This window comes from Sebastes fasciatus, chromosome 20 (genome assembly GCF_043250625.1).
Source record: "Sebastes fasciatus isolate fSebFas1 chromosome 20, fSebFas1.pri, whole genome shotgun sequence".
Taxonomy (NCBI): Eukaryota; Metazoa; Chordata; class Actinopteri; order Perciformes; family Sebastidae; genus Sebastes; species Sebastes fasciatus.
Window position 1 is genome coordinate 6,718,630 of NC_133814.1, and position 17,157 is coordinate 6,735,786.

At 40.9% G+C, this 17,157-nt stretch overlaps 1 protein-coding gene and 1 long non-coding RNA gene across 5 annotated transcripts in view; one reads left to right on the plus strand and one right to left on the minus strand.

Annotated features, from left to right (window-relative positions):
* The window catches only part of LOC141758872 (uncharacterized), a 174,452-nt gene that overhangs the window by 115,259 nt on the left and 42,036 nt on the right, over positions 1-17,157 (plus strand). The window lies entirely within an intron of this gene.
* The window catches only part of shisa9a (shisa family member 9a), a 71,860-nt gene that overhangs the window by 11,544 nt on the left and 43,159 nt on the right, over positions 1-17,157 (minus strand). The window contains exon 3 of the mRNA XM_074620630.1: positions 12,486-12,671. Within this exon, the coding sequence (XP_074476731.1) occupies positions 12,486-12,671 (186 nt within the window). The remainder of the gene's footprint in view (positions 1-12,485; positions 12,672-17,157) is intronic.

Genomic DNA, 17,157 nt, shown 5'->3' on the forward strand with positions numbered 1-17,157 from the left:
TCTTTAACTTTGTTAGTCAGCCTACCCTCATCTCCTGTAACTGACCAAGCAGTGTCAGGGCCACTGTAAAAACGCCTGCATGAAGAGGCCCGTCGTGCCACCGGGGGAGTGAAATCAAAAAGAAAAGCCCAGAATGTCTCCTCCACCTCGCCTCTTCCTCCACTGTGAAGCCAAGAAAACATCTAATTTCTGTGTTGTGGGAAGGTGTTCACTATGATAAAAAGAGCATGGCGAATGTTTTTTTCCCCTTTTGACATACTATAACTAGAAAACGATTTCAAGAAGACCTTGTTGACCGCCCTTTCTGAGGAGGAAATGAAGGGCAGTGCCATTGCAGAGCTAGAATGCTTTCTGATACAAAGTTCTGTGTAAGCAGCGTTTCACATTTTTTTTGCTTCTGACAAACTAGTTGCGTTGGTAAAACCATTACACCATGCACTATTGTCAGTAGGAGATTTGAGGGGGGGTTGCCATCCACCTTGCAAGCAAAATGACCAAAATGCATGCTGCTTGTTAAACTGCCACCCCCCCCCTCTCCATCCCCTAGTAGCAGAGAGAGTGCAGGGGCAGAGGGGTTACATATGTTATTCTACTGAGTCTATTTTTATTTGTCGTCAGACCACTTCTTTGCATCGCTACTCGTTCCACATTTTTCAACATAGAAACTCCATTCAAACATGAAAACGTGCAGCTCAATTAGGACATGATGGCTATTACTTTTCTCATTCATAACTTTCATATTTTCTGAATTATTAACCATAATTCATCAAAAATTCTCCATTGAAATGAATGGAAGACATGTTCAGAAATTAAACATTTTCAACTCTTCACTGCTCATTCATACTTTCACCTAGAAACTCCATTCAAACTGTAAAATGTTCCATATCTTCCGTAGATTCTGGCTATTATTCAACTTTCATTCATCCCAATTGTACATTTTGAAATATTTAACTTTGTTTGGAGCTTGGTAAAATTCCCCTTTTTGTATGTTATCAGGAAACTAGGATTCACCTAGTTTTTCAAAATAAAAGCCACAGAAGGTAACTTTCTTATCAGGGAACTCAGAACTAACTATTAATAAGGCTTCAGCTGCTTTTCATGCAATTACAACTTTTATTTACTGATTCATAATCTTTTGATTCTGATTCTGTATCCTTCTTCATACAGATTAAAGCCAGCAATGCAGTTTAGTGTCAGCTATTCAAAAACCTTAAAATATTCCACATCTTTTATACACTATTGGTATTATTCAACTTTTCAATGATATTCATACAAATTAAACCCATTCCCACTTTTCCAACTATTCCTACTACTTCATCTTCTTCTCACAACATTTAAGCCAGCATTACAGCGTAGCGTCAGCTCTTCAGCATCTAGCATTCACAACGCAATTTCTTCAGAAATTGCTTTTCAAGTTGAATATGTTTGTGTAGTTCACCTGACTCATTGATCCTTTATCTGTCTGAGGTTTGTGCAAGTTAGAATCTATGGCCCCGACCATGGCTTTGCAATATGAGGAAATACAGGATGTTTCAGAAAAAAACAAATTGATGACCATAACGGTTAAAGAGTATAAGGAAATACGTACATATAGACAGTATAAACATTCATGCATGCAAATACAAAGACTCAACAGACGCCCACGCGTATCTGTCTACCAAGCCTTACTGTGCTCTGTGTGTTGGTGTAAGCATCTTCCCGTATCTTCTGTGTGTGTGCTTGTGTCTCTTTAGCCTTGAAGCAGTCAGGTTTAATGCCTCACATTCATTCCTCCCTCTGTCAGTCACTGTCACCAAGCTACAGTCTCTCTTATCACTGCGAAATGTGAGCTTTTTTTCCCCCCCGTCGAATTCGCGTTCACAGTCGAGTCATTACTCTTTAACCCTCGTTGCCTCCGCGTCCTTGAAGATAAAGTTAACACACTCGGCGAGTTTTTGCTTCGCCGCTGTAACTATAAATCTGCTTTATCGCTCTGCGAACGGGGGAGAGAAACAAGTGAAGGGATGTTTGTGAGGAGGTGGAAGGGGGGGGGAGGAGCGGCGCGGCGTCTCACCCGTCGAGTCGCCGCTGGACCGCCCCCGGGGATCAAACCTGCTCAGGCGACAGGTGAATCAATCCGGCGGCTGTCGGCTCGATGGTGCACACACCCAGCGGCGTACGTGAGTGGAAACGGGAAGCACAGCTGTTTCGCAGCGTGGGCTCTGCATGCCTCTATCTGAGAAAGGCCAGCATCCCACAGAGACTAACACGCATTATGCATCAGAAAATCAAGCACTGCTTCCCCGAAGTCCCTAAGTGCCAATAACGTATAGTAAGGACCTTATTAGGGTTAGACCAGTATGTCAATATGCTTTTATTAGCCAATCAGGCTGTCTACCGCCAAGGTGATGGAAGGTTTTAATCATTTTAAAAGCCTTAAATACCTTACATTTTACAACATGTTTTTGCAAATTCAGAACCTAATGTATTCCTGGGATGTTACTGTAAGTGGGTGGATCTCCCTGTCACAGTGCTGCCACCCTACCCAGAAACATCCATTAGTCTGGGACTTTTATTGTCTTATGATGAAGTAAAAGCTCTCTGTGAGGCTTTTCCACTCTGGAAAGTAAACTCTTTACATCTGAATGGTTGTATTCTTTGGCAAGGAAAATGCTCTTAACAGGATGTGAGATGTAAATCTGAACCGCCCTGCTCTCTAGGAGATCAGCTGCTATCTTCGCTGTGGAAATACAGTAATGTCAAACATACAGGCTGAACTATGGGCTACTGTAGCACATAGAATGGGCTGAAATAGACGCAGGTGCAAACTGCTTGTGCTTTGTTATAAAATGCAAGAGAATTTGACATCTTTATGGTCATACACATGTTAGCCAGTCTAGCGGCGACAGTGTCGAGTTCTCGGATCAGTCTGTCTCGGTGTACCCTGAAATATCTTGATTGCCATGGAATTTTGTACAAACATCAATTCTATAGACTTTATTACTGTTTGCATACTGTTTTTTGCAAATGTATTATTAATCCCTGGTGATCCGCCTCAAGTTCCTCGCCAAAATCTTACAATTACATTTAAACACATCATGATACATTATAATTTACCTTTGCCCAATACTCATTTCTGACTGAATAGAGGGGCTAAGTCCCGCCCCTTCCGGTGGACCACCATAGGACTTTACTTCGGTAAAAAATATGTACGGTAGTCAACGGCAAGAGACAATTTTTTTTTTTTATCCCGTTTGAATTGCTCCATGAATCACACGTTTCTCAATTTAAAACGACATTTCGCAAGTCATGAAAGTCGCAGTTTGTTGTAAAACTGTTGAAGGTAGTTAGGTAGGTACTTTATTAATCCCAGAGGGGAAATTTCTGAGTTACAGCAGCAAAAGATAGAACAAGCACACAACAAGATTAAGAATAGAATAAGAATAAATAAGATAAAAAAAATAAGCATTAGCAATAAATACTCTTAAAAGCTGGTTAGCAAGTGCCAGTACTAATGTCCAATTGTGATGTCCAAGACTGTGAAAATATGTAATTAGAAAGACTTCACAGCCAAAAGCTATACTGTACATCACACCAGCAACGGGTCTCGCTCGTTCTTTCTCTTTCCAGCTAATAAAACGACCAGGAGTCGCTGGATAAAACACGTCAGGTAAGATAACGTTAAGCTTAAGTTAGCTAGCGCTAGCTAGCTTGCTGGTGTTGTCGACGTATGTTGTGCGAGACGAGAGATGTAGTTCACTGAGCGGTTTCACACAAAACTAAATGATACTTCGACAAACCAACGACAAACTGCGACTTTCTTGACTTGCAAAATTATCTTTTAAATTCACAAACATCATATGTGTGATTCATGGCGCAATTCAAATGGGATCAAAAAACATTAGTCTCTCGCCGCTGACTACCGTACATATTTTTTCCGAAGGTCCCATGGGGTCCACTGGAAGGGGCGGGACTTTGCCTTTCTATAGAGCTTGAACGCATCATATTGTAACTCAATGCAACCTCCGTTAACATTAGTTGTTAAGTCCTTTATTTAGCCAACTGTGCTGCCCAATGGCTGCTAACGGCTTACGTTAACTAGCTCTCCTCCTGCCGATTTCAACATGGATTTGTTGTTCACGATGTAGCATTATCAGAGAATTTTCTATATCGTCCCTGGGACGACGGGATGCCGTTAGTCTTGAGCCCTGATCCCCGGTAACATTACATATGGTACCTGCGCTACTGTAGAAAAATGAGTACTGTCACGTCTTCCGAATTTTGGCATCGACTTGGTAGCAAAGTATCGGTTCTCGTAACACCCCTAGTGCCGCCAGGAGTTTGACATAATTGTTTTTTAGTAAAATATCTTGGGAACTGATGGATTGCCATGAAATTTGGTACAAATATCCATGGTGGCCAGATGATGTATCCTAATGAGTTTGGTGGTCCTCTGACCTTTTCTGTAACGCCATCAGCAGGTCAATATTTCATTTTGTCCCATTAGCCTCAGCTGTATTTCGTGTTTAGTACCTATTAGCGAAAGTGATTGCTACGCATCAAACACACCAAACTAAGATAGCAAACTTGGAAACCATTATACCTGCTAAACATCAGCATGTTAACATTGTCATTGTGAACATGTCGCCATGCTGGCATTAGCATTAAAGCCCAGAGCACTGTTGTTAAGATATCACCGCCCCATGTCGCGCCGAATCAGTGCTTCATTTTAGAAACTCATTTGCATATAAAGAGATTATAGGAGATGAAATGATAGCCGAGGTATAAGGATATATGTTTATAATCTGCAAGTTCTAAAAAAAACTTTACATTTTTAATAATTTTACACCGATAACAATCTTTTTCTACGTGAGCCCTGCATATTAAAAACTGCAATATAGCAGCAGGTGGAGCTATGTGGAAGCCTGAAGTCCATAAAAGAAGGCTTGTGGCTTCTTGGGTGATTTTTGTTGTTGTTGGGTGTTTCATTCTCGTCAGTACGCCTGGGTGAAATATTTTGGCAAGAACATAGATTTGTGTCAGTGTGAGCAGAGTGTGACTGTAAAATGTGACGGCTTTGTTTCCCCCGCTGTGTTTGTGATACGAGGGGCGTTTAAGGCATGATAATGTAGAATTATGAGGAAATTGTAGCGGATCTTTTGATCACAACTTATTCTTATATTTACGAAGTTTATTTCTGTAAGACTTTATCATTGAAATACTTCGTAATAAGACATAGTCTGGACTACATACACTTGGATTACAGATTCAGAAAGCTGGAGATCTCAGCTTTTCAAAACGGTATCGCATTCATATGTTCTAGAAATATGTCAACTTCAATCGCAACTTTTGTGTAACTACACAACAGTGCACAACCTGTTTCGACCCGGTACCGATGTAGGAACATGTCGTCCCTTAATCCCCTGAGACCTACGATCCTGACCGACTTTACTTTCTTTCAGAGGCTGTATCAAGTTCAGTTTTAGAGCTAAAGTGATATCACATGAAACTAGAAAACCTAAGGAATCCATAGGTGCCAACCTTGTAATGCTAGCTTGTCGGGAAGGAGGCTAAATAAAAAGTTGGGCTAAATTTTGGTGAGGAAAAACTAGTCCCTTGACCTCTGACCTCAAGATATGTGACTGAAAATGGGTTCTATGGGTACCCACGAGTCTCCCCTTTACGGACATGCCAACTTTATGATAATCACATGCAGTTTTGTTGCATGCAGTATAAATGTCTTATTTTCACCTTTCCTAAAAATGGTGTGTTTGAATATTTCTGAAACAGTCTTGAATTACATAAAGTGGTTATCACTGTAAAGCTGAGACTCTTGTGTGTGATGATGTTAGTCCCCATAGTAGCCATTTCATTGTAGTGAGACCATTTTATTAAACTTGACCTCACTGTATAAAATGACCTGTGGTGACCTCTAGGATAATCACAGCCTCATGAAACTTTACAACCTCACACTAGAGACCTAGAGCATTCAGAGGATGGATGGCTTTCTTAGGTAGATTGACAATAAGGAGGTTTCCAACCAGTTTCCAGAGCGAGAGTGCCCGCCATCTAATCACCGAAAAATGCAATACTTGCAGAAATCTCCAAATGTCAAAAGCTTTTGATACCAAATCACAGCATGGCTTTTTCTATGGTGTTCCTCAAGGCCTTGGTGACTTAATGTGGTATTTTGGAGGAATTATTGGTCATTTTTATCACTTCTTGAGTGATAAAAAATTGTTAAATTTAGCACAGAATCTGTGTAACAAATGGTATCAACCTGAAATTTGCTGCAACAGCTTATGAGACATAATAGAGCATGGGGATGACCATCATGTGCTTCAATCATAATGTTTTAAACCCTTATACACTTTGAAAATTAATTTTTAATTAACTAATTACTGTTTATTTATGATTTATGACTAGAAATACTTAACACACACTGCTGAGCATCTCAAATTAATCTTCAGGTTCCCAGCTTTTAGATGATGTACACTACTTCTACAGTATGTGACATCTACTGTTGACCAGCTATCTCCCCCTAAAGAACCCCCTTAAAAAAAGACAAAAACGGGTCCGTTGTGGGTCTCCGAGGGTTAAGGTTTTATGGTAGTTGTTGTAGACTTAGTGCATTAGACATGGGCCATAATTGGTCGTTTGTACTGCGTCCTCCTCTGGGCTGAGCCACTGGTCTGCATCTAGGGACCTTTATTAGTTGGTTTTTGCCTTGGCTGCAGTTAGAACTCGATAAAGTGACCTTATATAGATGCACAGGGGGACAGTGGAGATGGCTATTGATTGACAGAAGTGCGGCTTATCAGCTGGACGGTAGACCATTGGGAAAGTGGCAGAGGCAATTAAAGAAAAGGGTGAAAAAAAGAGGCGATTGGAAGGAGTTGGGAAAATGGTGTTGATCTTAGACTTGGTTCTATTTCTCATGGGGTCAACGGGCAGCGAGAGCACCAGACTGTGTGGGGAAGGAGAAGAAAAGCAAAGCCAAGTCCATTTATGTTGCTCAAGATTAGCAGAGCTCGCACAAAGGTGACTTCTAAAAAGAGCCACCGCTGGCATTTTGGTTTTGTTTTGCCGATATTTGGTCTTTCCCTCTTCCCTCACACACATTGTTCACATGCTTGTGTGCAACGTTCCATCACTGGACTGGCAGCTCGCCTCCTGGAATCCCAGGCTCCTGTGCTGTTTATCTCCGGACGGGTTTCCAATCATTTTCGTGGGAGCCTCTTTGAATACCACTTGTGGAATGGAAATCTGTCAGTCAATTGTGAGCCCAAAGGGGGAGAGGGCATGAGGCCTCCCTTCAATTACAGAAATGGAATCAGATATGAGCCGCTATAAGAGAGGACTGAGATTAGCAGCCCAGTGATTCTTTAAGGGTGCGATATGGAGTTTGATGGATTGAAGGAAGGGGGATGGGGAGTCCAGGGGGTGAGGAAGAGATGGTGTGTGGGAGGGGGAGACAAAGGAAGCAAAAAGAAAAAGGTGAGGAAAAATGCAAAGCAGAGGGCAGGACGCAGGTGATAAAGGCGGCGATATGAAAGGAGGAAGAAGAGAAGATGGGAAACGGAGAGAGGTGGGAGGAAAGGAACAGGAGAAAAAAAAAGGTGAGAGGAAATGAAGGAGACAGGGAGGGAGAGAAAAACGAGCCAAGGCGTTAAAGGTTAGAAGAGCAAACGGGAGGAAAATTGTGCAGGAGAAGCGGTGGTGACGGGAAGATGAGGGCCATTTTAGACATAAAGAAGCAGAGAGGAAGAAGCGGGTTGGAAAAGGAGCTGAAGAGAATTGTCAGATGCGCTAAAAAAGGTTTGAATGTAATTTCTACATCGCTGCCCGGACCCAGTTCAGTCCTCGCGAACAGGTTCCTTGTGTGAACCCACATGTACAGCACACTGGTAGTTTTGCACATTTTTTATCCCATTAACTAGTAATCCTGTACACTTTGTAGCACTTCGGACCATTTTTCAGAGCCTACCACGGTTACGCAGATTGATTTTGTGCCCTCCAGGCGGCCACTGCTCTCAGAACATGTCAGTGCCTTATCAAAATCAACTTGCAGAGAGTTAACACCGCCTCAGAATATTAATCAATCACAGTGAACATTTATTCTGGTACTTTTTTTTCAAAGAATCTTCTGAGAAATTGTTTCCTTTTTTCGTGTGAAAAATAAAACACTTGATTTTTAAACAGCGGTCATTAAAGTACAATCCAGAATTATTTGTAGGGTCGAATTAGGGCTGTCAAAGTTAACACAATATTAACGTGTTAACGCAAATTTAACGCCACTTGGTGAGGTTTTAGCGGGCTCAGTTTTAAAGCTTGCCAGTGAAGGTACTGCTATCACATGAAACTGGAAAAGCCTAAGGAACCCATTGGTACCAACCATGTCATACTAGCTTGTTGCAAAGGAGGTTAATTAACGCTCCAAACTTGCGCTAAATTTTGGCGAGGAAAAACTGGCATGGCCATTTTCAAAGGGGTCCCTTGACCTCTGACCTCAAGATATGTGAATGAAAATGGGTTTTATGGGTACCCACAAGTCTCCCCTTTACAGACATGCCCACTTTATGATAATCACATGCAGTTTTGGGACAAGTCATAGTCAAGTCAGCACACTGAAAACAGCTGTTGTTGCCTGTTGGGCTGCAGTTTGCCATGTTATGATTTGAGCATATTTTTTATGCTAAATGCAGTACCTGTGAGGGTTTCTGGACAATATTTGTCATTGTTTTGTGTAAGTAATTGATTTCCAATAATAAATATATACATACATTTGCATAAAGCAGCATATTTGCCCACTCCTATTTTAAAAAGAGTAATATATACTTGACAAATCTCCCTTTAAGGTACACTTTGAAGAAATTAAAAATGTTGTGATTAATCATGATTAACTATGGAAAATCATGTGCTTAATCGCTATTAAATATTTTAATTAGGGCTGTCAAAGTTAACGCAATAATAACGCTTTAACGGAAATTAATTTTAACACAACTAATTACTTTAACGCATTAACGCAATCGGTCGGTCTTTCGGAGGTAGTAGTGAGCTCAGAGTTAAAGCTAGAGTGACGATACTGGTATCATATGAAACTCCATTTGAACAGATAAAAAAACATGTGATTAATTTGGGATGACAGGTGATTAACTATGGACAATCATGCGATTAATTGCGATAAAATATTTTAATCAATTGACAGCCCTATTGGGAATATTTGGAAATCTCACAATTCCATTCTTGAATTCAAAACCGATTCTTAAATTCAATAAATCACAAAGGGGCTACTAGTTTCAGGCTCTTACATCAGTGCACTTTGTGCCAAACCACTCACTTGTGTTTTCAGTCCGCTGAAATGCAATATGAGATATACTGTGGCTGGCAGTTATTAAGTTAAATGGTCTTGATGAAGGTCACCGGCAAACAGAAAGAAGCAGAGAAAAATGTGTGGGAGTACGCCGCTTCTTTATTTGAAAAAAGCTAGAAGAATGTCACAGTCTTCTGCCTGTATGAAAATAATGAAGTGTAATCCACTGACCATCACAGGCTAAATGTCATTTGTGTTCTGGAGTAAAGAAGTAATGAAAAGCAGTGTGTCTTTGCAATGAAACAGACCGTGGGCCGACTTCTTTTCTTTGGCCAACCAGAGTTGCCTGTAAATTCTGTCAAAAGTTGCAGAGTGTGCTCGTTTGCTGGTGGTGGAGCTCTAACATTAGTCTCTGGGTGAAGTAAAGCCGACTATTAAGCTATCCAAAATTTCCACTTGCCTTGGACCACAACATAACTCTATAGTTTGCAGGCAGAAACTTCCGGTTCTGCAAAGTTAAGCCAACGTGGAAGTGCATTAAACCTGCATTCTCTCTAATAGCCAGCAGGGGGTGACTCTTCTAGTTGCTAAAAGAAGTCTGATTGTTTAGAAGTCTATGAGAAAATGAGCCTACTTCTCACTTGACTTATTACCTCAGTAAACATTGTAAACATGGGTTTATGGTTGCAATCGCTAGTTTCAAGTCTTCTTCAATACAGCATGATGTTCATTTAGTAAATCATGGTCGCATTTCCCATTATGGACCCGTGCTTTAGGACGTGGCTACCTTGTGATTGACAGGTTGCTATCATGGCATTGTCCGGTCTTGGAGTTGTCCGTGTTTTTGTCTTACAACTTTAACCCTTTCACAGTGTGTTTTCACTTCATGAAAGCTAATTGTAACATTTTGGTTGCCCAAAAAATGTCTTTTGGACATTTGGTTGTACTTAGCTCCACCCTCTCGTGTCACTTCTGGTTGCAAAAAACCAAGATGGCGACGGCCAAAATGCCATACTTGAGGCTTCAAAATGGCAGTCCACAAACCAATGGGTGACGTCACGGTGACTACATCCACTTCCTAAATGCAGCCTATGGTCTAGAGCCAATCATGGTCCAATAAACTTACACAAGTGTGATGTGGAAACGTGAAGGCTCCATATATTGTGTGTCCAGTAGTTAAACTTTTTCAAATGGAGTATTTACATATTTACTTATATTTACATATTTATAGATTCTGGATTTTTTTTTTTAATAACACGAAGAAGGAGTTTATGTAATTTCAAGAGGTTTTTAAACAAGGTAATTAATTGATTAATTAATTTAGTATATGTCTTGAAACATGTCTGGAAGGGATCTTGAACAAAAAATCACTTTTCACAACATGCATGTTTGCCTAATGTTTGTCTCTTCAGGTTTGATTCCCAGACACAGTAAGTTTTGAAAAAACGCTTTTGAGCTGCAAAATATAGATACATCTTTGAATACTGTTACTGTGAAGAGTACGTTCTCAATTTGTTATCCTTTACAATTTCCAGTCATTTTGCTAAAATTATCCTTTTTCCTTGTGCCCCTTTTTTTTCCCCCCCATCAAACTGCCTCATCTATTTTCCCCTACAGTTAGAGATTTCCCAAAATGCCATCCTCAATCCCCGGAGCGTGTGCTGCATCCATCTGTTGGTTTTATGTGCGCTTGAGATGAAAGGAAAGCCGTAGCCTAACATCAGAGAGTAAGCTTTTCCAGTTGGGAAACAGTGGAGTTGCGTCCCCTTTTTTCCTTCCTCAAATTGCGACTGCGCTGCATTCTGGTCTATTAAAGCTCCCGTCAGTGGAGAAATTGGCATCTCTCCTTTGATGGATTCATTCTCTCCTGGTTGAATATTGGTGCAAAAAGATATTGAGTTGAGAAAGAATCCCTTTGTTCTTTGATCCTCGGGGACCAACACCAAGGCGTCTTCCGTTGGCGTTTCATATAACTGAACAATTTTCCTGCAATCAAACACAGCTGTAGCTGGAAATATGTATCGTGTGATGTCTATATTTGGCCTGTTATCTGGGAATGAACAAAAAATACGTCGACAAACAATATGACAGGGTCCGCGACTCGGGATGACAGCGTTAATCAGCATTTTCATTGATGTTCTTTGGTCCTTTTAAACTTAAAATGTTGTCCACTTATCAGTCATTATTCATCTTTTCCTCTGTTTTCAGTTTCGCTGGCAGTTATTTAAACCGCTACTATAATTACACAACGTCGTCTTTGCTTCCAGGGCACAAAGCAGTGCTCATCATAAACAAGCATGATGATCTATTACTGTGACATGTCTGGGGGATGAGTCACGGCCCTCTGCACACAGCGTGGCGTGGGGAGTAACATTTAGATTTACAATACGGAGAATGTTCACACCTACATTTGTCGTCTGGATCAAATATTTTTTTTTTTATTTCTGCCGCTTGGCACGCAGAGAAAGGCTGATTCTTTTCTAATAAACAGACAAATGGCATCTTGCATATGTTTATACAGATGTCGAGATGTGTTCGTGGGTGATATCTGGCGCGAGTGGTGCCGAATTCGAGCAACCTGTCTGGCATAAACATGCTGACAGACAACGCGCTGAAATATTCACGAGTCAATCCTTAAATGAATTCAGGTTATGAAATAGTGACGCCGCTGCCAATAGCGTAAGGCGAATTCAAATCGGGCCGCACTGTGGCGACCGAGCTCATTGAATTCGGCGGCGCGCATTAAGCTGTCAAACAGCTTGACGAGCAGCAGGCTGCCTGTGTTTTGCAGCGCGTCCAGTTCGGCAGTGCGATCAATAACACCTGTCAGATCTGCCCGCAGGACTGCTATAGTTCAGTCACATCACTACTGGAGACCTCTGAAAAAAAAAAAAAAAAGCAGCATCCTTTGTGTTTGGATCACAAAACAAGTAATTGATAAAAGATTCACTGCCAAACTCAGGATGCATCAGATGGTGACTCTGCTGACAAGAGAAAAGGGAAGCCCCAAGATTAATTTAGGCGATGATGCACCCTCTCCAAACTAGTCAGAGCCAGCAGCAACCACCGGTAAAAACCAACTTGTTTTATTTTAAAACCCAATTGCGCAACATCAAGTGCACCGCCTATCTCAAACTGTAACTGTTTCGTCTTTAAAATTGAAAGATAACAAGAGCACTTGACAGACACTCACCCACAGCCTTCAGGGAGGCGTACTTGTTGAGATCCTTGTTTTGTTGCTGCTGCTGCTGATGCTGCTGCTGCTGTTGTTGATGCTGCTGCTGTTCGTAGACGTGGGTCAGCTGGTTGAGGGCAGGGTAAGGGTGCTGCTGGCCCATGTTCGAGCCCTGTCCCACGTTGTTGTTGATCTGACCACCCTCTGTGGGCGAGGACACATGACAGGGGACAAGGTTAGAATCAGGTTTAGGATGGGGTGTGTGGGAGGGTCGACAGTTTAAAGCTCCACTTACAAGCATCCACTTACATAACACCCCTCTTTTCTTCTTTTTTATACTGTATGATCTGTTGCTTTAGAAATGATGTCCACATTAACATCCATTCATATCAGTACCATCAGCTTTTGGATGGACTCTTGCCATCGATCTACAGCTGCAGCCTATTACATGTCATGATGCTTGATACACATTTGGGCAGAATCCAGAGAGTATATATGTGCACTGATAAGCTGCATCTGCTGTCTATTACATGAGGTTTTACCAGTAATTTGACCATGCATGCTCATGCACCAGAATACAGATTTTAGTATATTATTATTATACTGCAGAGGGGCGGCCCTACAAACGCAGAAGTCTGTCACTGAGTGAGTGACTGACTGAGTGATGAAGTTACACGATTGGTTAGCCAAGTGTTGGAGTTTCCTCATTGGCTGTTGCTCTTTCAAAGTGAAAAGGCAGGGGAACAGTCCGTTATGCAAACGAACCCGTCCGGCGCACAAAACTTGGACCAAGCTGTCAAACTAGTACAGGGGTCAGCAACCTTTACTATGAAAAGAGCCATTTTAGGCAAAAAAAAAAGAAGAAATCTGTCTGGAGCCGCAAAACATTTGAGCATTGTGATGAAGGTAACACAGTTTATAGTCTAAGTATGTAGTATATACTATAAGTCTAATGCAGTGAGGGGCCAAAGTGCAAATGTACTACGGAGTATTAGGGCTACATTGAGGGGAAAAAAGTCAGAACTTTACGAGAATTTTTTTTTTAATATTACGAGAATAAAGTCATAGGATTACAAAAAAAAAGTCGGAATATAACAAGAATAAAGTCACAACTTTACAAGACAAAAAGTTGTAATATTACGAGAATAAAGTCGTAATATTACGAGATGAGTCAGAACTTTATGAGAAAAAAAAGAAAATAGCACGTAAAATTACTATTTTATAATATTATGACTTTATTCTCGAAATCTCAGATATATTTTTTTCCAAAATGTGGCCCCAAAACTCCATCGTACCGTTGTACCATAGACCTACAACAATGATAAATAAAAATTTAAATGTAAACAAAAAACCACTGGAGCCACTGGAGAAGAGCTAAAGAGACGGCTCCGAAGCCGCAAGTTTGCTGACCACTGAACTAGGCGATAGTTCTAAAATGAAACAAGGTTCATTTCTCTCTTAAAATGTTTTCAGAAGTAGATTTTAGTGGATTATTTAGACAGAATAACTTAACGAGCAAGCCGCCTTGTTGTTTCCTGTTTTAAACGGCGAGCAGAAAACCAGGGACCAATCAGGCGCATTCCACGATAGGGTACGTCACCGCTTGAACGGCAAGCTGAGCAGAGCAGCTCTTACCCTAGTGTCCTCGCCGGACCTGGTGGACGTGCACCGCTGGATTTAACATTATAGACATGACCACTGACTATTTGTGTAACAATTTAGCCACAAATTCACAGACTGACCGTACACGGTCCAGACATATACTCTGTTTGGACTGAGTCTTGTGTACCCATCAGTCTCAATATGGAAGTTGATCTGCAACAAAGAGCTATAGTCGTCTATATTTGAAGTGCTTTGTAGACATATCCTAAATCCTGGTGTCAGGTGCTGTGTTTGCCCAGGATTTACCACCATTAAATAACTTTTAAACCCCATCAAATCAGTCATAAAATTCAATTTGTTGCAATTACATCAAATTACAACAAATTCAATTAGTTGTAATTTTCTGATTGGATTTTTTTTCACATTTGTAAGATAATGTGTGTGTAATGATTTTTAGCAGGGAAACAATTCTCAAAATGCCAACCAGACAGAATCATTTTGATTAGTTTTCCAGCATATCCTCTAGACAGCATTTTTTTTTTACGAGTAGTTCTAAGGCAACCGTCTGGCCATATTCATAGTGCTGACCTGAGGTTAATTCTGCTGCTGTGGCAGGGGAAAAAAATCTGTCACATGCAGCCATTTCAGGCAGTTTAACAGGACCATTGTTGTTGGACATAGTAGTTGTAACATTTGGGAGATCTTCTGATCTCAATGCTCCCAACTGTGAAAATGCTCTGCAATCGGCCCCATTTCTCTAACCGGGGGATGAAAGTCTGCATATCTGATTGAGCTATTTGTCGAACATTCTGCATGGTTTACAGATTTTGTGCTTTGCTTTGTTAATCTAAAAGATATTTCACCACACAGCTGAACTATAAACGCTTTAGCATGAAAAGTGAGTGGAAGAAAGTGCTTCAGGTAAAATGCTGATGCAGTGTACTGCAAAACTAGCATTTTGATTATATTTGCAACAGTTGCATGGAAGTGTATATTGTATAGTATATACTGCACTATTGAACTGTTCCATAGTCCATAGCATTATTATACTATTTCGACAGTTTATCCGTTATTTTTAGCTAAGTATTTCGACAGTTTATCCGTCACTTTAAGATAACTATGTCAACAGTTTATCCGTTATTTTTTTGTTACTTTTACTATTAGTATCTATTATTCTGTGAAGTTGCCTGTTGGTGGCTTTAATATTAACTCCTGCTTATGGTGTAGGAAGTAACAGATGTCTTATATTAAATATAATATCCTGGTTACAAGATGTGCTAATGTATTCCCCTAATTCGTTAAGTGATCATTCAATTTCAAAAGGTGTGTTGAACGTGTGATTGTAGTACTCTCCGACTTCATTCCAGCATGTTTGATTAGTGAATGGATCAGCTTTCCTCAAGGACTGCACCTAAAAGCTGCACTTCCTCTGGAAGACGCAGAAAGCAGATGGCAGGATATGTAGGCTACAGATGGATATGAAGGGCGGCGCCGGCAGCTCGACGGAGTTGTAAGCGAGTGGTGGGGAAATGTAGCAGAACTGCACGGTCTGACTTTAAAGCACAGCCGAATGTTAAGATATGTGTGGGGATTCGGAGGACACTCTCTTCAGCATTGTTCTCTCGCTGCGCTGAGTCTGACGGATAATTGCAAATTCCTGTTACTGAAGGCGCTGGTACCCCTCGCTAAGTGAATACATTCTGTTAAAAGCCCCAAAAACTGCCACTTGATAATTTGAGAAGTAAGAACAAGCTAAGAGACGGAGAACGAGAGGGAGTAAAGTGAAATAGGAGAAAGAGAGGGGGAAGAGGATGCATAAAGAATGAAGAGAGTGAGAAAAAAGTTAGAAAAAATGGCTGCAAGAGGAACACAGGAGATGTGTGGAGCTCAAAGGGAACTAGACAAAGGCTGTATTCAAAACTGCATACTATACTAATAGTACATACTGATTTGGCCCAAATGTAGCATGTAGTATGCAAACAAAAGCAAAATCTCTAGTATGCCAAAAATGGCGTACGTAGATGTCGTACTGATTTGGAAAAAATCTCCAGTATACATCATACCAGTTTACCTCGCCTGCTGTATCCCACAATGCAAAGCGCTGGAATGGTACAGGCAATGGTCACAACAACAGCAGCCAAAAACGGCTTGGTTTTTTTTAAATTTTTCGTAGCTATTTCATCACTAAATTCACTTCTGAAAATGTTTGAGTTGAGAAATAAACTGTGAAGATATTGAATATTGGCAGTTTTACAATATTAGATGGCGAATTGGAACATTTGCTTCTACGTTTTCGGAGCTACTTGACACAACACTGTCAAGCTACTGTTCATGCAGGAGCCGGCGATGGAAAATATCTTTGTCAAAAAAGGAAAAATATTGACACAGATTGTGAGATTTTCCAAGAAAATGGACCAGATCCTATTGTCCACCTTTCAGTGCTCAAGTTACAGAATATTTAGGGCCACTATCAGACTCATGGCGGGAAATACAAGAACTTGCCAGGAAAACTGAGAAGATAAGAGGTCAGCGAGACATTTCATCATCTCTTTTGTAAATGGATCATTAATTGTGAACATTTTCAGAATGTATTTGTACTCCTTTTCACTAACAGGAAGGGAAAATTTGGAGGTGTTGTTATTCATAGGTTACTATGCAGTGGTTTCACCTCTCCGGCCCACTTGAGATCAAATTGGACTGTACGTGGCCGCTGAACTCAAATGAGTTTGACACCCCTGATATAGACTGATTTACTATAGTAAAAGATGAACCATCTCTTCCTCCCCTCCTTCTCCTTTCAGCCCTCTTAAAGGTGCTCATCCAGATGGCCTTTTGTCGCTCCACAGCAAACAGAAGGGGGAAGTCATGTGGCCACAACCCGACAATATTGATTTCCTCCTTCCATTTCCTCCCTGTTTCATCCCAGCGGTGGATTGTTGAGCCACGAGGTGCGCTCAAAGGCCTTAAACCTGCACAGTCCGACTGTCAAGAAAAGCAAGTTGTGTTGTTACTAATTAATCACTTAGCCCTGGCACCGACTCAAACCACACACACACATACGCTGAGTGACAAGGTAGAGAGAGAGAGA